This window comes from Mustela lutreola, chromosome 4, assembly GCF_030435805.1.
Source record: "Mustela lutreola isolate mMusLut2 chromosome 4, mMusLut2.pri, whole genome shotgun sequence".
NCBI classification, from domain to species: Eukaryota; Metazoa; Chordata; class Mammalia; order Carnivora; family Mustelidae; genus Mustela; species Mustela lutreola.
The window spans coordinates 150251274-150275033 of record NC_081293.1 but is presented as its reverse complement, the minus strand read 5'-3'; the positions used below and the strand labels follow the sequence as shown (position 1 = coordinate 150275033).

At 41.3% G+C, this 23760-nt stretch overlaps 1 protein-coding gene and 1 long non-coding RNA gene across 2 annotated transcripts; both read right to left on the bottom strand.

Annotated features, from left to right (window-relative positions):
- Positions 1–1370: 1370 nt before the first annotated feature.
- GPNMB (glycoprotein nmb) lies at positions 1371–23490 on the bottom strand. Its single transcript, XM_059171354.1, has 11 exons — positions 23299–23490; positions 17467–17619; positions 16508–16651; positions 14087–14251; positions 11722–11880; positions 10842–11153; positions 8215–8313; positions 7273–7375; positions 5237–5451; positions 2881–2974; positions 1371–2427 (listed from the first exon to the last, which is right to left on the bottom strand). Exons 1-11 carry the CDS (start codon positions 23366–23368, stop codon positions 2274–2276), a joined length of 1668 nt encoding a protein of 555 aa, XP_059027337.1. The 5' UTR covers positions 23369–23490; the 3' UTR covers positions 1371–2273.
- LOC131829501 (uncharacterized) lies at positions 20461–23270 on the bottom strand. Its single transcript, XR_009352876.1, has 2 exons — positions 21339–23270; positions 20461–20815 (listed from the first exon to the last, which is right to left on the bottom strand). It is a non-coding gene; the product is annotated as an uncharacterized LOC131829501 (long non-coding RNA).
- Positions 23491–23760: the final 270 nt, after the last annotated feature.

Below are 23760 nucleotides of genomic sequence, written 5' to 3'. Positions count from 1 at the left end.
TTCTGAGTTTTGGGGTCACATAACATGGGGTGCTTTGTTGTGGGGTGCTGTTCTGTAGACTGTAGGCCATTTAGCAGCACCCCGGTCTCTGCCTGCTAGACCAGCAGCACTCACACCCTAATGATGGCAATCAAAAATGTCTCCTAATATTGCCAATGCACCCAAGGGGCAAGTGACCTGTGCTGAGAACCACCTACAGCCAGCACATAATTAGAAAGAAATTTCAACTATTTGTGTTCTGCAAATTTTGTACTCTTTGGAGACGATTTCAGAAAAAAAAAAAAGCTTATTTTTGGCCTCCAGGACATCTGTGAAGTAAAGGAACTAGGTTAAACATGGGTGTCCACCCACTGCGTAAGAAAATCTTGACTACTCCTTAAGAAAATTCACAATTCTCTCATATCATCTAGTATTCAGTGTTTTCAAATTTCCCTCAGCTGTCACAAGAATACCTTTCACAGCAGCTTTTGTTTTTTTAATGCTAACAGGCAAGCTTGCTTATTTATTTATGTTTTGAAGATTTTATTTATTTATGATAGAGAGAGTAAGAGAGGAAAGCATGGAGGGGTGGGAGAGGGACAAGCAGGTTCCCAGCCCATCAGGGAGCCCGATGCGGGGTATAACCAGAGCCAAAGGCAAATGCTTAACTGACTGAGCCACCCTCTTTGGCCTTTTTTAGTTTCAAACACTAGTCAACAAACTGTGGCCCATGGGCCCAATCTGGCCTACTACCTTTCTTTGTAAATATGCTTTTGCCGGAACATAGCACGCTCTTTCATTTATATATATGGTTGCTTTCGTGCTACAATAGCAGAGGTGAGTAGTTACAACAGAAACTGTATGGCCCATGAAGCCTAAAATATTGACTCCCGGGGTGCCTGGGTGGCTCAGTGGGTTAAAGCCTCTGCCTTCAGCTCAGGTCACTATCCCCAGGTCCTAGGATAGAGTCCCACATCGGGCTCTCTGCTCAGCAGGGAGCCTGCTTCCCTTCCTCTCTCTCTGCCTGCCTCTCTGCCTACTTGTGATTTCTGTCAAATAAATAAATAAAATCTAAAAAAAAAAAAAAAAAAGACTCCCTAGCCCATGACAGAAAAAAGCTTGCTGATCTCTGACCCAGAACGCTCCTCTTGCCTTTGTTTTTAATACAATACTAACAGTCCAGAACATTTGCTCACAGAAACTTTTTTTTTAGATTGATCTGATTAATATACATTTATTGAAACTGAACATACTATACTTTAAAATACAAAATCCTTGTGAAATTATCAGTGCTCCACAGGGCAGCATTAAACAACTCTTTATGTGTCCAAACTATAAACACAATAGAAAGGCAAACAGTAAATTGGAAAAATAATTACAATTCCAAGATCTTATCTCTTTTCATACTTTATTTTTCAGGAAGGAGGAAAAAAAAGCATGTCCTGTCTGACATCTGGTAGAGAGTTTCAACGACAAATGGAGGCTTTAACTGATCAAGTCCCTGTATCATTTAAATAGAGAAACCAGTAGGAAAAGCAGGAGTCTCCTTCTTCAAAAAAATCGTAACATATAATTTCAAACACATGCCCCCAAGTGTACAGAAATTGAGATATATACACAAGACTGTCAGCACCCTGAGTGTAGGGCTGGGTCCCTAGCATGCCTGATACACAGAAAGTAGTCAATGAAGGTCCACGGAATAAAGAAATGAGTAGCATTCTTTTACACATCTGGGCAGGGTAGGTTGTCATGAAAATATTCACACCCATGTATTAGACTAGTCGATACATATTTTTTTTAGCATAAGAAGCATGCACATCACACTAAATGTCTGGCCTGTTACTGTTTTGCTAGGAGCTCACACGTGTTCACCTGAAGTAGCATTCAATTAGCTCAGAACACAGAGAGCCAGAAAGCATCTGGCCTCCCCTTCCAGTGAACTGAGGCCAAACTCTAATGAATAGTACCTTCTCCCCTTACTCTTTGGATACAGTGTGTCTATCCCACTGACCACCTAAGACATTATAAGTGAAACATAAATCATAATGAAAGAAAGCTCTGCTAACTGGTTTTATCAGTTCAATAACGAGGCTGAGGTCACGCACGGTGTAATTCCTCCCCACTTCTCTGAGATGTCATTTAGCCTATATAAAAAACCCTTTGGACCTCCCTAAACCACAGTATATATTTTAACAGTAATCTTTAGGAATAGAAGTTAATAGCCATCAACTTTGGCACAGCTCACATAAATGGCCCTGAAGAGTGAGCTGTTGATCACAAATAAAGCTGAAGATTTAAACAGTTCCTGGTTGATGCTTGAGCAAAGGATCTCTTTCCTGGTTCCCAAGGCGGAATATGGCCTTTGCATGGTTGAGGAGGGCATTCAGGCCCTGGCCTTTGAGCACAATCCTAGCACTGCGGCCGACCAGTTTGTACTCCTTGTGTTTTCTGAAAACAACGTGTTAGACAGATTAACAAAAGATGTCCACCTGGACTATGTTACTTTCTATGATCTCTTACATGCCAAATACAAGAGGATTATTCCATTTAACCCAATCCACAGCTTCTAAGACATTGATGTTTTATGAAAGTATAGTTTTTTCCCTTCTTCATGGAAGAAATGTGCTTGCCTATTCTAATTTGTGATTACATGGTAAATAAACTGACACAATTTTGTAAAGGTACTGGTATCTAGTAGCATTTTTAGGACTAAAAAAAAAAAAAAACCACACAGCAAAATTAATAGTCTAGTTTGGTATTCATCATTCACTAGAAGATTTTTCTCCCCTACCCAAACTGTTTAAAAGCAAAAGAGGGAAAATGGCCCATTTATGCAGAAATATGCAACTTATTTTTGACAATATACTATAGCAATTTAAAGTGTTAAAAGTAGCAACTTACTTGTATACCAAAAGGGTGATCACAGTGACAAATATGGCTAAGCAGCCCACGGAGACCAGGGCACCATTTGCCATTCTTGAAGGGGAAGCTGGGTCTTAAACAGAAGCAAGACAATATTAGTGACATCCTCCGCCTAAGGGACAGGCTACTTGTAATGCAATTAAATAAATGAGGAAGGGAGCTATCCAAAGATATATGGCTCCCTCTGGGTTTTCAGTAATCTTTTCCATTAAATAATACATAGTCTTTGGGTCAGCTTATCTTCCATTTAGAGAATGAGTTAGCATGTCTGGAACACTGTGTTAAGGGCTCAGAAGAGAGATGTCATGTCCTGGAGACACCTGCTCAGGTCTCAGCTGACCCCGCAGCGCCCACATGGTGAAGGGCTCCATGACCCTCCCCACCGCTCCTCTGGCCGCATCTCCCACTACCTACCTTCCAGCTGTGCTAAAAATCCTAGAGTGGCCTACGCTTCCCCTGCTCTTTCAAATCTCCAGGCCCTCTACCAGGAACGTCCTTCCCCTGGGCTCATTTCAAGCGTTCACCCCTGTGGGGTGACTTCCGGACATTCATGAGGGCTGAGGGTTCTGGGTCAGGACACCTGCCTGTGTCACTCCTCTACTTGCCTCTCTTCCTCTGCCTCGATCACACTCTGTGGCAATTACTGCTTTATACACACGCTTCTTTCCTTCTCCCAGACTGTGGGATTGTGTCTTCTCTGTATTCCCAGAAACCAGCAAATTAACTCGTCTTGTCCCTACTGTCAAAGAGGAACTGGAGTTCATCTTTCTTTCTCCATTCCTTCCACCACTGTGCAGTTCCAGCCACCAGCCTCCCCCCACCCACCCCCACAAAAGGACACCTTGTCTACCTGCTTCCACTCTCACCTTCCCATGATCTTCGCTTCCCTTAGTAGTTCAAATGATCTTTTTTTTTTAATTTTTAAAAAAGATTTTGCTTATTTATTTGACAGACAGATTACATGTAAGCAGAGAGGCAGGCAGAGAGAGAGGAGGAAGCAGGCTCCCTGCTGAGCAGAGAGCCTCATGTGGGGCTCGATCCCAGGACCCTGAGATCATGACCTGAGCCAAAGGCAGAGGCTTAACCCACTGAGCCACCCAGGCACCCCGTTCAACTGATCTTTAAAGGCATCTATCAGAGCATTGCTTCAAGCCTGCCAGAGGCTCCTTATACACAGAATAAAGCTCAAGCCCTACCCGTGGTCTACAACCATCTAAATGGACTGCTCATTCCTGAAAGTCAGGCTTCAGTTCAGAGGACACTTTTCATAAGCAGATGCTGCTGGGTAGGCAGGACTGTCACTGACCTCCCCAACCTGGAGAGCCAACCTCTGTTCCCTCTCTCCCCCATAAGCATGGGAGGACATGCCGGGACATTCTTCACAATGTCATCTTATGTGTGATCTCTTTCAGCCCACAAAAGCAGGGCTCACAAAAGCCTTCTTCCTCTTGTTCCCCACTCTGTCTGGAACTGTGTATCTCAGGCCTACAGCTCTGCTGGGCACGGAGGAGATGCTCAATGAATATTTGTTTAAAGAATTGCAGGTGCTTCATGAACATTCATGGAATCAATGAGTAAAAGTCATTCCTCCTAAAAGTCTCTTGGTTTGCTTTTGATCAAAGATCTGTTTCTGAAATTCTGATTTTGAAGCCCAAGCCATCAGGTTACAATCCCCCCTGGGTTGAAAGCTCTCTTTTGGAGCTTCCTTTATTTGGATTTTGAAAATGGCTCAGGTCACCTAAAGTTCTCACTCACTGTAAGAAGAAGGAAAGGAAAGGCAATATCTAAATGTCTAATCTGGTAAGAGAGCAGTGGTTTGCCAGCTCCTAGGAGGTTTCGTAGAATAGGGTATAACCCTGAAAGGCTGTTCTAAGAACTCCCCACAGCTGCCCAAGAGTAACCCCAGCAGCTTCTGGGGTTCATGTCTTTGCCTAGGTGGATTCTTAGGACAATAGGGTACCAGTCTCCCTGTTTTATAATTTAATTGGAGAACACTGTTATTTTTTGATGTTTGGCTTCATACTTTTCCCTTGACATATAAATCTCTTCGAGCACACAGTGATCATATCCCATTATTACTGGTCCATGATCACAGCTGATTTTTTTTCATCAAAAGACTTATCTTTGGTCATTTCACTGGGTCTCTCTCTCTCATCCCTCCTCTAAGTAGATTTGCTGTGGGACTTTCATGCCAGTTGTCAAATCCACATTAACGACAGTTCAGTGATTTTTGCAATGAAATAAAATTAAACACTGACAGTGAAGCCTTGAAGGGCTTTAGGACACACGGTACCTGTGATATGAAATGTTCGTACAACCACAAAACAACACTTACCTCTTGCAGAGACAGAGACGAGGGTGCTCGTGAGGGCCAGACTTGTATTATCACTGAGGGTCAGGTTCATACAGTATGTCCCTGACCCACTGAAGGCTCTTCTCACAGTCAGCAAGCAAGTGTCATCTGTGTCTACATCTACAGGGTCACAGACTGTGTTGTAGGTGATCTGGCAGGTAGGGTCAGAAACTATGGTACAGACCTCTGTGGGCATGCTGAGGGGACAGACGGCACCAGGGGAGGGAGATATAATATTAGTTTAAAAGGAACAATCATAATCATTACCTGGCCATAAAATTGACTAGAATTCTATTTGAATTCCACTAGAATTAATTTGGAACCTTATTCTTTGATTCTTGCATACGATGTAAGAATATCAAACCATTTGATGTCAAACTGTCACATATAATTTACTCCTAAACAAGCCTGGGTATGAGCTACTATTTCCCCTGTATCCTCAGTAAGATGTGGCTCTGGGGGTAGAGGAGGAAGAAATTATGACCGCCCCCTTTCCAAAGGCAAGGGGCTGTTGGAAACTGTGTGAAGCCCAAGTCATTCCTCTCTAGAATGCCTGCAGTTGTGGTCCGCTGAGGTGTCGGGCAAGTATACTATTAAATGCCAGAGTTGGCCCACCTGGGTCCCCACAGAGGTTAAACAGTGACAGCAACAGTGGTGGTTGAGTCACGATTTACTACATGCAAGACACAAAGGGGCAGATGTGTGACACGGCCTTGATTATCCCTCTCATAGGAAGATGAGGAAAGTAAAATAAGCCTAGTATAGCAGGCGACAAACCAGCTCAGCGAGTGGGAGGCAATTGGGAGACTAACATGAGCCATTAGGGGTGGAGCTGGGACTTGAATAAGTGAGGCTGGATGACCACGCGGCGACGCGGCCGCGTATTACTGTCATCAGCTCTGTTTCCCTTGTGGGTGGACCTCCTGGATAGAGACCTGCACAGAGGACACCTGCTCTTCTCAGCTGGGCTTGTTCCTCCATCAGCTTTTCCTCAATTTTTCTGTCATCGTCACCCCTCACCTCTCCCTAAGATGGAGAGCTTGTTAGCTATCCCTTTTTATCAAATAAGGCCACATTTTCATACCATCTCATTCCCTTCATTAATTTATACATTTACATACATACATGTTAATTACTTAATTTATCTATTACACAAATATTTGTGATGCTTTTGCTTACTCAGTTAATTATATTAACTTATATTTAGTCTATTAACTTCTAGTAGTCTATTATGTAGTTCTAACCAAACCATAGGAGGTCACATTATATAATGCATTAGAAAAAGCTTTGTCGGGGCGCTGGGTGGCTCAGCTGGTGTCTGCCTTGGCTCAGGTCATGATCCCAGAGTCCTGGGATTGCACTGGGCTCCCTGCTGGGTGGAGAGTCAGCTCCTCCCTCTCCCTCTGCCTGCCTTGTACTTGCTCTCTCTCGGGCTCAGGATCTCTCTCTCAAATAAATAAAATCTTTTAAAAAAGACTAAAATATAAACCTTGAAAAAAAAAAAAAGAAAAAGCTTTGTAAAGTTTAGAGATACAGGATTATTGGGCAATGCTGTTAATTCATGCTAGGACATGGTCATTCCACACTGGCTTCCCACCACTTGGAGGGACCTCAAGAAGCCTAGGATCTGGGCTCTGAGACAGACCACAGCCTGTGAACCATGCTCTGTGGGTACCCACCATCTATGGGGCAAGTTCTGTAATCACTGTTTGCTTCAGTGGACTCATCTGTAAAACGACGAGACTCCGGATTGGGTAAGGATTCAATAGGAGAACCGATGTAAAATATTAAGAACATAGTAAGTGTTCAATTAATAATTACTCTTCAATTTCATCAGCGATTTAAAGGTAGTGAGCATTGCCCAATCTAGCAAAACTGAGGGCTTCTGAGCCCCTCCTGGGCCCTTTCCTGGTTGTGGCTGACTGATGAGCTGGGAATCTAGATCAGCTTCAAAGGGGAGCTGGTGTGACGGCCTCTGCTCAGGCCTTGGCCTGATCCTCTGACTGAGATGTACTCACATCCCTTGACAGGTCACAACAAAATCCATCAGCGACTTGTCAGGCTGTGGCACGGGCGTCACAACGTCTGTCATCTGGATGATGTTGACCTCCAGGATTCCATCTAACAAAACGCCCACCCAGAAAAACACATCAAAGTACAGCAAAAACCAGACCGAATTATTCCTTCACAAACCAGAAAGCCACACAAACAGAGACACGGCATTCCTGCACTGCTCTGGGAGTCTACCCCACAGTGTGGATAGGTGTCTATGCAGCACGTTCAAAGTGAAACCGAATTGCTCCTCATTCCAACCTGGCCCTTGGTTTCTGGAGCTTGTGAATGTGTTAGAAGGCTGCACTCCTTCCGGGCAGGAATTCCAGAGAAAGGTAACCCCCGGGGAAGACGCAGGCCTCAGGCTCCGGCCCAGCCAGCTTCCCTCAGCCTTAGGGTGCAGAGTCGGGGATTTACCCCCATCTCCAGAACTGGGGTGCCTCGGCTGGGCTTCGGCCCCCATCTGTCTTCTCTGTGGGGTGCCTGAGGGCAGTGCCCACGATACATAGCCATCTGTGGTAGCTCCGCTCATCCCTGTTCCTTACACACTAGGCAGGCGACTTTGTGAAATCAGAGAGAGGAAGGAAGTGGCAGTTGTGGGAACTTGCTACTGGCCTTTCTTCAAAGGCAAGTTCCTTCAGATTTCTGGAATGCGCGGGGTGGGGGATGTAGGGCTGGAGCAGACTCATTAGTAGGTGGGCCTCACACTGGGCTCGTTTCCACCAGAATGTCTAAGGAAGGCTGGCGTAGGCCAGTCGGAATCTAGAAACTGGTGACATCCTGGCTTTGTGCCCACGTGGCATCACCTTGAACAGAGAGCAAGGGCCCCTGCTCCCACCCCTCCAGAGTCAAGAGGGTGAGAAGGTGGCCCGGGGTAGATCCCAGCATCCTGCCCCTGCTGCTCTTACCGACAATCGTGATGGTGGCTTTGAAGTAACCGTATCTGTTAATATGGCAGGTTTCCTCAGGAGTTGCCCTCAGCTCCAGGGAGGGGTCACCCACTGATGCTGGAAAGTTGGATTAATAAGATTTTAGATGAGTTGCTGAGAATGTAAAAGATTTACATAATAGATAATAACCCCAAATCTAAACAGGTACTTGATAATCAACAATCTAAACATCTACCTGCCCTTTAGAAAAACATCAAGATTTCTGAACTATTAAATTATTGCAGAAATTTGAAGTGAATATGAATGATTCACAGAGATGTGAGAACTAGCAGGAGTTATAATTGTTAAATTATGTAAGTGAACACAATCCTGTATCTTCTTTAAACACGGCAATCAAATGAAAGGTAGAAGCCATATTAAAATGTATGATACAACAATCATGACAAAATCAAGCAGGGTGTGACAGATAAAATCGTATGTTGGGACGTCTGGGTAGCTCAGACGGTTAAGTGTCTGCCTTTGGCTCAGGTCATCATCCCTGGAGTCCTAGGGTCAAGTCCCTCATCTGCTTGTGCTCTCTCTCTCTCTCACGCTCTCTCTCTCTCAAATAAAATCTTTAAAAAAAAAAATAGACTAATGTTAAATAAACTAACATTAACCTTTACCATTTAGGAATTTTTAGACAGTTCTAGATATTACAGGAATCTACAGTTTATTTTGAATTTTACACCTGGTCTCCTTATTTGTAAAGAAGACCATGGATACTTATAGAAAAAGAAATTCTCCTACAGCTGGGGCACCTGGGTGGCTCAGTGGGTTAAGCCTCTGCCTTCAGCTCAGGTCATGATCTCGGTCCTGGGATCGAGCCCCACATTGGGCTCTCTGCTCAGCGGGGAGCCTGCTAACCCCTCTCTCTCTGCCTGCCTTTCTGCCTACTTGTGATCTCTCTCTCCCTGTCAAATAAATACATAAAAATCTTAAAAAAAAAAAAATTTCCTACAGAAATATCAGAATGAAGCTATATGATTAAGTTGTTCAGTGCAGTTATATTTGTAACTGGAATTAGGATTAATTTAATCAACCATCAATAAGAGAATGGTTAAATAAATTATACATTTATACATACAATATTACTTATATTCTAAGTTTATACATACTATAAAATACTATGTAGCCATTTAATAATGTGAGTTAAATTTTATGTGCTTACAGATGTCCATGATATTTGTTAAGTGAAGAAAAACAAATTATAGAACCATATGGATAGCACAAGACCATTTCCTTAAAAAGCAAAACAACACCTATGTATCTGTATAAAATATGTTTGTAAAGGCGTAGAAATAGATCGGAAAAGAAACGCTTCCAGCTGTTACTAAGGTTTAACTCTTGGGAGGAGAATGTGAGTAGGGATTTTTCACTTTTATTCTAGGCTTCTCTATTGTTAGAAATTTTATTAAGGAACATGCATTAATTTTGTAATTTAAAACATTTCAAAAAATAATGGATCAACATCAGTAATAACTTAGTGTCTTGATTAGATATTCCAGATTTAATGAGATCTCCTTTTATTAATAACACACTGTTACAACAATTTATTATTTATAATAGGTTTTGGAAAAAACAAGTGCAGCAAGTCTGGACATCAGGTTGGATTATTTACTCTGGGTTTGGTGATGGCGCCCTCTTGTGACCAGTGGGAGGATGGCAGTATGTTACCATCCCCTTCAAATTGGGGTGCTGAGTACTCATGGCACAGTGGGGTGGGAGGGGGCATTAGGTGGAAGCTAACACTTTCCAAAGTAGACTCTTAGGAACTTTTTAAATGGCCTCATATACTATATATTACATATACTATTAGTAGAGAATGGGATTTAATTTATTATGCCTTATATCCAGAACAATCTTAATGTCTGGAGTCTTTACTCTCAAGGTATATTCTTTCTTGGGCCATTTGGAAACCACTTCCAAGTACAGCTGTGTTTTGATGGGACACTGGATGGATGTGGGCAGGGAAGGGAGGAGAATGGAAGTAGGGAGAAATGTGGGAGGAGGAAGAAAGACAGTGGGGATGGCCTGAATGTTTATGAAGGGCGAGATGTATTCTCATAATGAGAAAAAATGGGAGAGAATCAGAGACGTGATGGGGGACACTTGGGTGTCTCAGTCAGTCAAGCATCTGCTTTCAGCTCAAGTCAAGATCCCAGGGTCCTGGGATCGAGTCCCGAATCGAGCTCCTTGCTCAGCGGGGAGCCTGATTCTCCCTCTGCCTGCTTCTCCCCTGCTTGTGCTCTCTCCCTCCCAAATAAATAAATCAAATCTTAAAGAAATGTGACAGGCCAGACAAGGAAAGCATTTGTACACATAACAAGGACCAGTACAAATTAGAAAGGTCAAAGAATGGCACTTAAGTCATGAAATTCTACTTGCAAAGTGGAATTTAAACATACTCTCCTTTCTTCCATATTCTAACAGCTTAAAATGGTGATAAAGTGGCTCAAGAATGACATGTACAGAATTGAATCACAGCAGACTCAGCACATGGTTCTTTAAGCAAGGGATCTAATTATGTAACCTATATTATTAGATTTTTTTAAAAAAATAGCTGTTAAGGAACCCCCCTCAAAGATGACCTGGAAAACACTTACATAAAGGAGAGGTGGGTTTTGGAGGTCTGGGTGAAGGTGAAGGACAAGGTCCAGGCACTGCAGCTTGCACGGTGAGGTTAAGGCTGAAGGTTCCATTGAGCACATACGTGTGATTCAAAGTTGGGTTGTTGGAAACAAACAGACCAGTATTATCCCCGAAGTTCCACTTGTAGTTGACGGCCGACTCATTGAGGAAGTGACTAGGGTCGTGAATCAGGACACTGAACATAATGGGGAGGTCCCTGAGGAAGGTTTCATCAGATAAATTGCGATCATTCTTCTGGTACATAGTCACAAATACAGGAACGTGATCTAAAAGATACACCCCAAAATAGAAAGAACACACAATTGCTTGATTTTAAGTAGAGGACTTCGATAATGCTTTTAGGTTCAAAAATTAAAAGTAAAATGAAGGCCGCCTGAAGGGTGGCTCAGTTGTTAAAACATTTGCCTTCAGCTCAGGTCATGATCCCGGGGTCCTGGGATCCAGCCCTGCTTCAGGCTCCCTGCTCAGCGGGAAGCCTGCTTCTTTCCTCCTACTCCCCCTGCTTGTGTTCCCTCTCTCACTGGCTCACTCTTTGTCAAATAAATAAATAAAATCTTTAAAAAAAAACAAAAAACAATAGAAACTAAAACTAAAACTAGAGATAATTTAGCATTATTTCTCCTCTTCCTATGCAAGTTTGCTAGGGTTTTTTCCAAGTTATTCTGGAAACACAGATGGAGTAAAATATATTTAAATATATAAGCGAGGGAAGGAACCCATACAGATTGTAAGCCAGCCCAGAACACTTAGCTCTAACTCTTACTTAATCCACTAACATCACCAGAATGAAATGCCTCACTACCAGTTAACTTCAAGTTCACACCACTCACTCACCTGTTACCATGTACATGTCTTTCACTTTTGCGATGGGGACATATACGTGGTGGTGTCTTCTATAAACAATTACTTCCATGAGTTGGGGGCCAAGTGTCACATTGGCTGTGTTTATAGAAACTCTTGCTGAACCCCGTCCTAACTTCTGCAAATACTGACCTTTGAGAGGATGGAAATTTTTAGTTATTGGCCACATTACATGATCATTATAGAAAGTTGTTGTTTCTTTACGACTAATCACTGACACTTAGAGAACGCTCTTGGAAAAGGAAAAACAGGATGAGGATGTAGGTCCTGGCTGCTTCAGAAAGGGAGATGGTGCTCATTTTATATAAAACCTTATAACCTAAACTCACTGTTCCATAAATATAATTTGTATATAGTTGGTTAAAATGGGAAGAGAAGTTTAGTGGGAAAATGCTGTTTAGTTCTTAGTTTACAGATAAAAAATGTTTGTAAGTAAGACGTCTGGCACTTGAAATACATGTGTTTCCCGGAGAATACCCATTCAATGCAATAGTGAGGTGTCTAAGGGAGCTAAAAAAATTTATCCAATATTGTTGTAGCAACATTACCATTTCAGCTATATCAAGCAGTTTCTTTCTTTTTTAGGGGACTAGATTCCTCCATTTTCTAATAGAATTTGTATATAATAAAACAAAATAAATGGTGAAAAAAGAGGTAGGGTATGGTAGACATAAAAAGTAATGTAGTGGTTCTATAAACACATTTCTAGGACATTCTTGACTCACTCTTTCTCTTTCTCCAGCCCGAACCTGAATCTGATTGCCACCAGCTAGTGAGTAAAAATGATTCCTATCCCTCAGGGTCCAAGGATTTTTCTAATGCTATTGAGGCACCCAACACAGATGTGTGACTGAACAACAGGGATGCTGAGACGGATTGCTTGTGGGCGTGTTTAAAGACCATGTTTAACACATGGTCAAAGATATCAGAAAAATACACTAATCTCAGGGATATGTGATTTGGAATCCCCTTTACCTGGAGCCGCAGAGGCAGTTCTTTTGCAGGTTGTAGGGGAAAGAGGTGTCTCACAGGGGGCTAGTTACACATGAGGAAAATGTTAGTCCTGGCATAGGGAGACCACAGAAGCAAGTGTTAGTTGAAGGACAATATCAGTTAACTTCAGATAAGGAAATCCAAAACAGTCTTGTTAGAAAAACAGCAATTTCTGGGCTAAAAACTGTTTTTAATAGATATCTTAACTAAAAAGAGGGGTAACGAGAGACCGGAGTGCTAGTGAGCATATATGACTCCCTGCAGATGGTCTGGTCAAAAAAATCGTGACATCTGGGGAGTTGATTGGGCCATGAAGGCACTGAAACAAGGTCAGCCTTCAACCCCTATTTAACTAGATGGGCATAATATTTGATATATATTTTGTACTTTGTTAAGCTGATGGATATTGCTAATGTGTTGTTCTGATTTATAAATGAGTTAACTGGACAAAGAAACTTTCTCTAATTCATGAAAAAGGACAAAACATTTAGAAGTTTGGAGCCTGCATGGTTGGTGGCAGTTTTCAAACTGTCAGAGCCAGATGGCACCTGCTGACATATTTAAGAACTTAGCAGCTTTGCTAATCATAACCTAAATTTGCTCCTCCTAAAAATAATCACTTCACCAATAATAAAACAAGAGTGGATACCATTTGTGGTTAAAAAAAAAAAAAAAAAAAGGGTAAGCTTTGTCAAAGAAGAACAGGGGTTAGATTATGTTATTTCTACACAGTGGAATATTATGCAGTCATTAAAATAATGTACATAAGGAATTTTAATGACACGATCAAGTACTCATGATAACAAGATTGGGTATACATTCTAGTCTTAATCAAGGAATACTAGCAAAAAAAATACTATTGTGTTAACAGTGATAATCTCTGGTGTCAATTACAGGTGATTTATTTTTCATCTGTACTCTTACTGCATTTTCCAAATTTCCTACAAAGAGCGTAAGTTTCTTTCTTAAAAAATCTTTTGATAATAAAAAAATTAAAAAATAATCAAATGCCCATCCGTGTGCCATTTGAACAAATATTCCTATTTTTTGTATTACTGTTTTAGACAGAAAGAAACTGAATAGTTTTCTTTTAAGAAAGAAAAATGAATTATTGTTTTTCCCCTTCTTCTAATTCCTTGGTGTTCTGAAGATTTGCCAAAGCTAAATAAGATTTTCATTTTTATCCCTCATGCTCCACCCCAGCTAAGGAAAGTTCACAGAGTAACTGTTGTTAAACTCTTAAGTGTTAGCATTCTTGCTTATAGAATAAGAAAAGTGGAAAAAAATGTTAAAATTTGAAGGGCAGGTGAAGAAGCAGCTAAGGGGGTTTTGTAAAAAGTCCAACCAAGTGTGTGAAAGACGTAGACAAAACTGCATCTCCTCCATCCAGGGTGGTGAGGGAAAGGCTTTCCATCAGGGAACATGTGGTGATGGTGTTGGCTGTGGTCATTTCCCCAACCGCCTTCCTCGGTCCAGTTGTAAACGTACAGGTCAGGAGATGGATCAGTATCTAAACAGAGAAAGAAACAAGCCAGGCTTGTCATCTGGGCTCAGAATGCCCAATGCTCATCACTGAATTAAACACCTTTTCATATTTTCATAAATATAAACATAGTTGGACAACGAAAACCCTAATTTTGAGAATTCATCTAGTGGTGTGTATTTATGACCTGTTTTCTGCCTATAGGCTGTATTTCAGTAAAATTTCACATAAAGCAATTATTCAGGAAGAGCCAATCTAGAAATACTAGAATATATTTATTTTTAATACTGGACCTCACACAACTGTACTCAAATCAAAATGAGGGCTCCCTGGGGATAAAAATATATGTATATAAAAAATATATGTTTATAAAAAATAAAAAAAAAAAAAAAAAAAATAAAAAAAAAAAAAAAAAAAAAATGAGGGCTGCTTTATCTTTTTATGTTGATACTGCTATCTGTAGTTGTTTTTTTTTTTTTTTTTTTTTTTAAACCCTGAGTCATTTAGCATCAAACAACTCTCAACTCCTGGAGATTTGGCACACTCCTAAAAATAAGGACATTAACCTACATAACCACAGTATCATTACCACTCTTCCTATAGTCTGATCAAGGGTCACATACAGTATTTGACTATTTTGTCTCCTCAAACGATTTGGAAAAAAAGATAGATAGAAGTAAATATGGCAAAATGTTAAAATTGTTGAGTCTAGGTAGGAGGTTTTGGTAGACTCCGTGTACCCTGATTTCAACTTTTTTGTATGTATGACAATTTCTTTTTAAGCAATCTCTACACCCAATGTGGGGCTCGAACTCACAACCCCAAGATCGAGAGCTGCACGCTTTCCTGACCAAGCCAGCCAGGCACCCCAACATATTTCATTGTGAACTAGTCATGACCAGTATCTTTTCATCTAGACCAGTTCTCTCACCCTCTTGGTTTTTTTATATCATTGACATTTTTGAAGAATCTTTTTATTTATCAATATATTAGAGCCATTTTAATTTTTTTATTCTTAAATTGTCCCAAATAGCCAGGAGGAGTCCCTGCAAGCTGGCTTCTGTGTCCTTGTGATGCGTCTCTGTTAGTCCGTATTTACTTACTTGGGGACACTAAAATATGCCAGACTCACCTGGTACTTTCCCTGCCCTAGACCTGCAGTCAGTATTTAACTCAAAGGTCCCTGGTTCCTTTTTGTGATGACAGGTATTACATAAAAATTTTCCTTAGACACAGGGATTCCTTCATATAAAAATGCTCAGAGGACTAAAATGCCATTTTAGGGGCGCCTGGGTGGCTCAGTGGGTTAAAGCCTCTGCCTTCAGCTCAGGTCATGGTCTCAGGGTCCTGGGATCGAGCCCCACATCGGGCTCTCTGCTCAGCAGGGAGCCTGCTTCCTCCTCTCTCTCTGCCTGCATCTCTGCCTACTTGTGATCTCTTGTCTGTAAAATGAATAAATAAAATCTTAAAAAAAATAAAATGCCATTTTAAACATTCATAAGAATTAGCATTTTTAGAAAGAGAAAAATTACTACAAATTTTAGACACTTGACACTTAAGAAATATCAAACCCTTTTTATATAGGATCTAATGTTTTCCTAATAGAACAATGATAAATTAATAAGGAATGAATGCAGACAGTTTAATAGAAGTTCTAAGTCAGAAAATCAGATCGTAAGTGTATTTAACAATCTTGTCACTGATCGAAGAATCTCAGTTATTAGCTCCGAGTTTTGGGGAATGTGCAGTTCTTGAGACAATTTCCTTTGAAGCATCTGTGTTCCTTTGTGCTCTTTAACATGTACAAAGAGCTTACCTGCCTTAAGGGCAAAGCGAAACTACAACATACACATCTTAGCATTTGTACCAGCCACAAAAACACTGGGTTAAGCAATAATTGTAAGCAGAAATCAGTCTGATCAGAAAATGTTTGACAGATCAGCTATTCGTCAAGTATCCAGAAGAAGTTCAAGTAACCAAACCAAAATCCGAGAATCAACAAGGTATTCTCTGGATAATCAACTAGACCCTAAGAAAGAGCTGAGCACGACGACGTCCCTCTTGAAGAAGGTTCCAAGTGGCAGAAAGCCACCAGTTTGCTCAAGTGGGTTTGGCTAATGTTGATACAGGAACTGGACGGAGCAACATGTCCCTGTCATCCAATTTGAGGAGAGGATGACATGGGGTGACAGCAAAGCACCTGTGAGTGTTTAGGTTTATGAGATGGGTCTCCAGTAGTTAGGAAAACTAGCCTATTCCTGTGGCGTGGGTAATATTCCTTACCATTTCTGCAGTTATTCTCATAAACTATGTTGCCATTGACATCTTCCTTCTGGCATCTGGGGAACACCAGGTCTACCACAAACGTGATGGTTGAGCCCACAAGTGCTGGTGAGTCACTGGTCAGCATCGCCTGCACGTGGCCTCCTAGCACATAGAAAAGTGCAGTTTAGTAATCAAGCATCTTTTTCCTTTCGTTGACAAATAAAGTAGAGTTGAATCCACCAATAAGGACCAGAGCATCCCAATGTCTCTCTCTCTCTCTCTCTTTTTTTTTTTTTTTAAAGTGAACACTATGCCCAGCGTGGGGCTTGAACTCATGATCCAGACATCAAGAGTCACATGCTCTACTGACAGCACTCCCATCCTTATACCTCTTAGCAATAAATTATTTTCTGGATTCCTAACTTTTGCTTTCAGAGTACATTCTACAAGGGGGGAAAAAGGAGGTCAGACCAATTAAAGAGGTCTTTGATCATAGAACATTTACTTAAGACAAAAAAGAATCTGCTCAACTGGATTGAAGAAACAAGTTTTAAAGGTTTGTATTTTTTAGACTCAAAACCGATGACTAAAGGACTCACTCTTTCATGCAAATGGGAAGATACTCACTTTCTGATAAACCACATTTCTGATATGGTCAAAACTGCTTGAGTGTCTCAGCTCTTCTGAAGAGGACCATTCCCAGATTATGTAGAGGTTCAGGGCGAAATCTGTTTGCTATCCAAAATCTTCCAAGAATTACGAACTTGTCAATTTCTAAGTGGATTAATGTTGAGTGTGTGTGACTTAGAAAGTGACAATGTTGAGATAAAAAAAGATTGCCAAATCCAGGTGCCTCCCACTTGGTAACTACAGTACAGTCTTAGAAGCAACGTAAGCCATGTGATCTTCAAGTCTACAATGTAAGAGACTAAGTCAAATAGGAAATGACAGTTGTTTATCTTGAATATGTGATTTACCTCTCCAGGAGTTTTTCCACCTTGGGTCTTCCTTCTTCCATACTGGGTAGAGTTTTTCATTCCATTCATTCTCATCTGATGACCAACCAGTTAGTTGGCTGTGCTCCCTCGTATAACCAGAAGTTCTTTCATTGCTCAGCACGTCATGAAATCCTAGATCAGTATTTAAATGATCAGTATTTAAAAGCAAATAATTTTGCTTACTCCTTTCCTCATTTAGTACTTAACAATACCTAAGTAGTCAAAGCAACTTCTCATTTCATAAGTTTGGAAAATCCTACTTAATATTTCCAGTAAGTCAAACAAATAGGTTTTTATTTGAATGTCTCCTGAAATAGTTTAAATACAACTATTTAAATAGTTAAATAGTTTAAGTACAACTATTCAGACACTCTTTATGTACTTTATTTTTTTTTTTAAAGATTTTATTTATTTGACAGACAGACATCACCAAGTAGGCAGAGAGGCAGGCAGAGAGAGGGAAGCAGGCTCCCTGTGGAGCAGAGCACCTGATGTGGGGCTCAATCCCAGGACTCTGAGATCACAACCTGAGCTGAAGGCAGAGGCTTAACCCACTGAGCCACCCAGGCGCCCTCTTTCTATACTTTAAATAGTCAAGGAGGGGCACCTGGGTGGCACAGGGGGTTAAGCATCGGACACTTGGCTTCTGCTCAGATCCTAATCTCGAGTCATGAGATGGAGCCCCATCTTGGCTCTGCGCTCAGTGCAGTCTGCCTAATACTGTCCCTCCCTTTCCCTCAGCCTCCCCCTCCCCCATGCTTGCTTTCTCTAAAATAAATCTTTTTAAAAAAATAATTTACTTATTTGACAGAGAGAGAGAGCACCCAAGCACAAGCTGGGGGAACAGCAGGCAGAGGGAGAAGCAACTCCCCAAGGAGCAGGGAGCCTGACACCGGACTTGATCCCAGGACCCCAGGATCATGACCTGAGCCTAAGGCAGATGCTTTTATTGACTGAGCCACCCAGGCATCCCGTAAATAAATATTTTTAAAAAATTAAATGAGTCAAGGAAAATTTCTGAAAGTTGGTATTTCTGAGCTGTTATTTAACTTCTCAATACATCTTCTCTGATTATTTGAATCTGATATGCTAGAATTAGGAAAACACTGGTGCCAATGATATTCAGATCAGTTTTGGCATCTTTTCCCATTCTTACCTGTTCTCTTGGCTAAAAGAATGTCAGGCTCAGGAATGCCTCCAGGTTTCCAAGAGATGCAAACCAGTATTGGAGAGCTCACTGTTGAACAATCTAACTTTTTTATGGCCCAGTATATGTTCTGAATTGGTGAATGTCCCATATGTACTATGTAATTTACAGTGCTTTTAAAAATATTATGTTAAGAGCTGGTTGGTAATGTTTTGAGACGTCTATGTTCCTGCTGATTTTCTATTTGCTATTTCAATTACTGAGAGAGGACTGTTGAAATCTTCAATTATAATTATGGATTTGCCAATTTGCCAATTTCTTCTTACAGTTCTGCCAGTTAATGTATTTTGAAACTCTGGAATTGCCAACTCTTCTTCATGAATTGATCCTCTTGCCATTAGGAACTGACTTTTAACTTTATTAATAGTCCTTGTTCTTAGGGATACTTTGATAGTAATGTTTAGTGGTTAACAGGTAGGTCTTTTTCTATCTTATTTTTAATGGATATACATTTTTAGATTTGAAGTGGGTTTCTTATAGACAGTATATTGATTTTTTTAATGTAGTCTAACAATCTCTACCTTTCATTCAGAGTGTTTAGGTAATTTATATTTACTGTATTTATTAATACTGGGGGATTTAAGTCTACCATATTATTTTTCTATCTGTCCCATTTGTTCTCTATTCCTTTTTCTTCTTTTCCTGTACTTCTTGGGGTTATTTCTGGAGTCTATATTGGCTCCACTTCTGGCTTATTAGCTGTATCTTTGTGTTTTGTGTGGTTGCTCCAGGGTTTATAAATTTCTAGTTCTTCTGAAATTCTTTCTAATCTCAAGTTGATGTCTTTTTACTTTGCCTGACAACTCCAGTGGTCACATGGTCTCTCCTCTCTTTGAGGATTGTACAGACGGCTGGCTGCCTACCTAACATTTCCAGGCTGCACTCCTACTCTTTTTTATGCTTGTCGCAGAGCTTCTACTATCACTGCACAAAATTCCAACAGCTGACTTTCCTAGATTTCCTTACAGTATGGGCAGAAGCAGCTGATTAGAACCTGGTCGGTCAGAACTGAAAGGAAGTCTTCTGCGGGCTTCTGTGAAGTTTCCCTCTCTGTCATCTGTCTATCCATATACACACACATACACACACGTATATAACAAACTCCATTTTGTTCACATCAGAAGTGATTTTGGGGACAGTAATGTAGGGACGTGACGCTCAGAGCTGGGACAGCCATACTTAACCAGGAGGGCCCAAATCTGAAGAGGCAAGCCAACACACTGAGGAGGTCAGAGTGGATGGAAGAGAAGAAAGAGTTCTCAATGTTGTCGAGTTCTTGCTCTTTTTCTGCCTCTGGACTGGTTACATAAAAAAGTGTCTTGCTCAACCTATTTGAGTATTGTTACAGCCAAGAAGTCAATTGTCTAGAACCCACAGCTAATCCCTAACCGTTCATTATGATAAACTGTCCTCTCATGTGGCCTTGTGTTGTCTCCTGAATACTGGAGGAGGATTGCCACAAGGTGTGGTATTTGGCAGGTGCTCAGAGAAGCCATTTTGAATGGATACCACCAACCTCTATCTTCTATTTATCCTTTTTGGTAGAAGGAAGCAAAAGCCTGTCGTTTCCTTCTTATAAGGGAGACAGATGGAATGGGAAAGAATATTGAAATGAATATTGAACAATGTAGATGTCTCACGCTGGGTGAATGTTACAAGACTTGGTTTCTTGATTTTGTTGCTAAACAGTCTGTGTTGACCTCAGATCATGTTTTCTCTGGGTCTCCAAATCAGACAAAAATCAAGTAAGACAAAACCAAAATGTCTTATGATTCTGTAAGATTATTTTTATTTGGAAACAGATACTAAGTGAGGGTAGGAAATGTAGCTTTATCAATCGATGTTTATAACTGGATATTCATTCGAATTGAGTCATGGAGTGGTAGAATATTCAATTTGGAAAATACAGTTCAAATCACTTCATTTTACAGACGAAGAAATTCAGGCCTAAAGAAATGACAGAATTTACTCGGGGTCACTTTTAATGGAGTGGAAATGAAGATTCACATCTTTGGATTCCCAGGACTAATTTTTTCCCACTGTTCCGAAGAGTCTTCCTCTTCCACAGATCCTGAGAGAAAGTGAGTGGTTCCAGGAACAATCAAAACACGGGTGTCTCCTCTGATAATAGATGGCAGAAGTCAAGGAAAGTCCAGGAAAAACATCTACTTAAAAGAGGGACAAGCAATAGATACCTGGGTCCAGGGAACAGAATGGAGAATGTCGAAATGGACCCACACAAACAGGCCTTACCGATTTTTGACAGAGATGCAAGAGCAACCCAATGGAATTTCAAAAGATAGCCTTTTCAATAAATGGTGCCATCGGAAAATAGAAAGCATAGGAGAAATTTTCAGGCTCTAGGCTAGGCAAGAATTCTTTGACTTGACACCAAAGACACGATCCATAAAAGGAAAAAAATGATAAATTAGACCTCATTAAGATGAAAAACATTTGTTCTGTGAAATAGCACGTGAAGAAGATGAAAAGGCAAATTAAGAACCGGGACAGAACATTTGCAAACCACATTTCCAGTAAAGGACCGCTATCTAGAATATATAAAGAATTTTTAAAACTCATTAAAAAAATCCAATTAAAAAAAATGGATAAAAGACCTGAATAAGCATTACACTGAAGAGGATACACAGATGGCAAAGAGACACATGAGAGGATGTCCAGTTTCATTAACCAGTAGAGAAATGCACATTAAAACCACAGTGGGGCATCACTTTACACCTATCAGAATGACTAAAAAATAAAAATAAAAAAATAACAGGGATATATCAAAAGTAGGCAAGAATGTGTGAAGACACTGGATTGCTCGTACACTGCTGGTGGGAACAAAACACCGTACAGCCACCCCGGAAAACAGTTTGACAGTTTCCTGAGAAACTAAACATGCAACCAAAACATTGTACTCTTGGGCATTTGTCCCAAAGAAATGAAAACGTATGGTCACCCAAAAACCTACACACAAATGTTCGTAGCAACTTTATTCACAGTAGTGCAAACTGGAACAATCCAGAGGTCTCAAAATGGGTGAATGTTTAAACAAACCGTGATATATACATATTGTGGAATCTACCCAGCAATAAAGAACTATTCAGACATGCAACACTTCAATAAATTATGTTGCATAAAAAAAGCCAATGCCCCTAAATTACCTATTGTAATAATTCTATGGATAACATTCCTGAAGTAACAAAATTATAAAATTATGAAAACGGGAGAATGGATCAGTGGTTGCCAGGGCAGGGGGGTGTGGTGGGAAGGGGAAGTTGTTGTGATGGAACGGTTTGGTATTCTGACTGTAACAGTGTCAATATCCTGGCTATGATACTGTGCAATAATTGTTTAAGAGGTTACCATTGGGAGAAACTGGGTAAGGTATACAGAGGAATCAATTTGCATTTTTTCTTAAGTTGCATGTGAATCTACAATGACCTCAAAAAGCTAAGTTAAAAAAATAGAACAAAAGACTCCCAAGAGTAAGCAGGTTTTAAAAGAAAAAAGGTGTGGGGGAGGGGGAGTTAGACGTGAAGGGAAATGGAGTCACAGCTGGCACCGATATGGCTTTTCTCTCTCTATTCTAGAATCTCACCCCAGCAAAGGGGAAGTGGCCAGGTTGCTTTTGAACTGCTCCGTCAACACCTGCAGGTCTGCTCTCGCTCTGACCACACCCCTTCATGCTCTCTCTCTCTCAAATAAGTAAATAAATTTTTAAAAAAGAGTTGGATGCTTAACCCACTAAACCACCCAGGTGACCCACAAGAGGAGCTTTTGAAACAAGGAGGCTCCAACCTGACCTCCCCAAGGGTCTGCTTTCATCAGTCTGGGCATGGGTAGTTAGAAAGCCCCCAACCTCAAATGTGAGACTAGAACAGAGCCTTGGGGCCTCGGCTCTTCTCTCAGTAACCTCACCCGAGTGGCAGCAAACTCTGTGGGTCTGTGAAAAAGGTCCCAACAGGCCTAGGCACAGCTTCCAGGTGGGGGGGGGGGGATGATCTGTGAACTTGGTTCTAGATTCGGGGCCCTGTTTCATTTGAGCCCTCTACACTGCTGGATAGAAACTAGACGAAGTTTAGTGGGTGGCACTGCTTTGTTTCAGGCCAGAAAGACTGTTCCTCACACCAGCAACCCTCCCCTTGTCTGGTGAGAGACAAGGTGGCAACTAAAATGTGGGCAGGGGGGAGCCCCCCAGAGGGGCACCTGGGTGGCTCAGTGGATTAAGCCTCTGATCCGGTGATGATCTCAGGGTCCTGGGATCAAGTCCCGCACTGGGCTCTCTGTTCAGCAGGGAGCCTGCTTCCCCCTCTCTCAGCCTGCTGCTCTGCCTACTTGTGATCTGACAAATATATATAATCTTAAAAAAAAAAAAATTCCCCCCCGAGAGAGGGGCCGGCATGGTTGTTGCTTTCCCAGCGCCTGAAGCCAAGAACGAGCGGGAGGCATTCTGCTGTAGGGTGAATGTTCCCAAAGGTTTCGAGCACGAAAGCTTCCTGAGAACCTTCATGAAGCCCACCTACTGGCATGGACAGCGATACCTCAGACAACCCATCACTTCCGCCGACAGAGAATGGGTCAAAACACCCTCGTGTACTCACGTCTGGCAGCATCAAGCGGCAATCTTGCAGCCAGAAGCAGAAACCCCAGGAAACAGTGGAGACATGCCATGCTGCGAATTCTCAAAGACCAAGGCAATCAAGGTATAACTTTTAACTCCCCGGGCTCCATCCACTAAGAACGGCAGCGGCTCCTCTGGCCTCTCCCTGCCCTGCTCCTTGTTTTAATTAAATACAGGGTGCCTCGGGGCAGATCATGTGATGGTATTAAGCAGTCTTGCCTGATCTGGTCTCCCAAGTTCAAGCTCTTAAAAACTCATGTGCTTCTGACTCACTCACTCTTAGCCTCCGTTTTCTCTTTTTACCAGTACACTGTTTGCGTTATGATTCCACATTTCCAGTGAGAGAGACTTCCTTTCCTATGGACCCATTTTCATATCCTTCACCAAATAATATTTCGAACTCCAACCTCATCAATTCAACTTGCTGCAGTTCCTTTACTGA

Excerpts from the sequence above, each read along its gene's own strand:
- GPNMB (XM_059171354.1), bottom strand. The coding sequence starts at position 23,368 with ATGGCATGTCTCCACTGTTTCCTGGGGTTTCTGCTTCTGGCTGCAAGA. Across the intron at positions 8,314-10,841 it reads AAAACCCACCTCTCCTTTAT|CATCAGTGGGTGACCCCTCC; the intron begins GTAAGTGTTTTC and ends CCAACTTTCCAG. Across the intron at positions 2,428-2,880 it reads ATCACCCTTTTGGTATACAA|AAAACACAAGGAGTACAAAC; the intron begins GTAAGTTGCTAC and ends CGTTGTTTTCAG.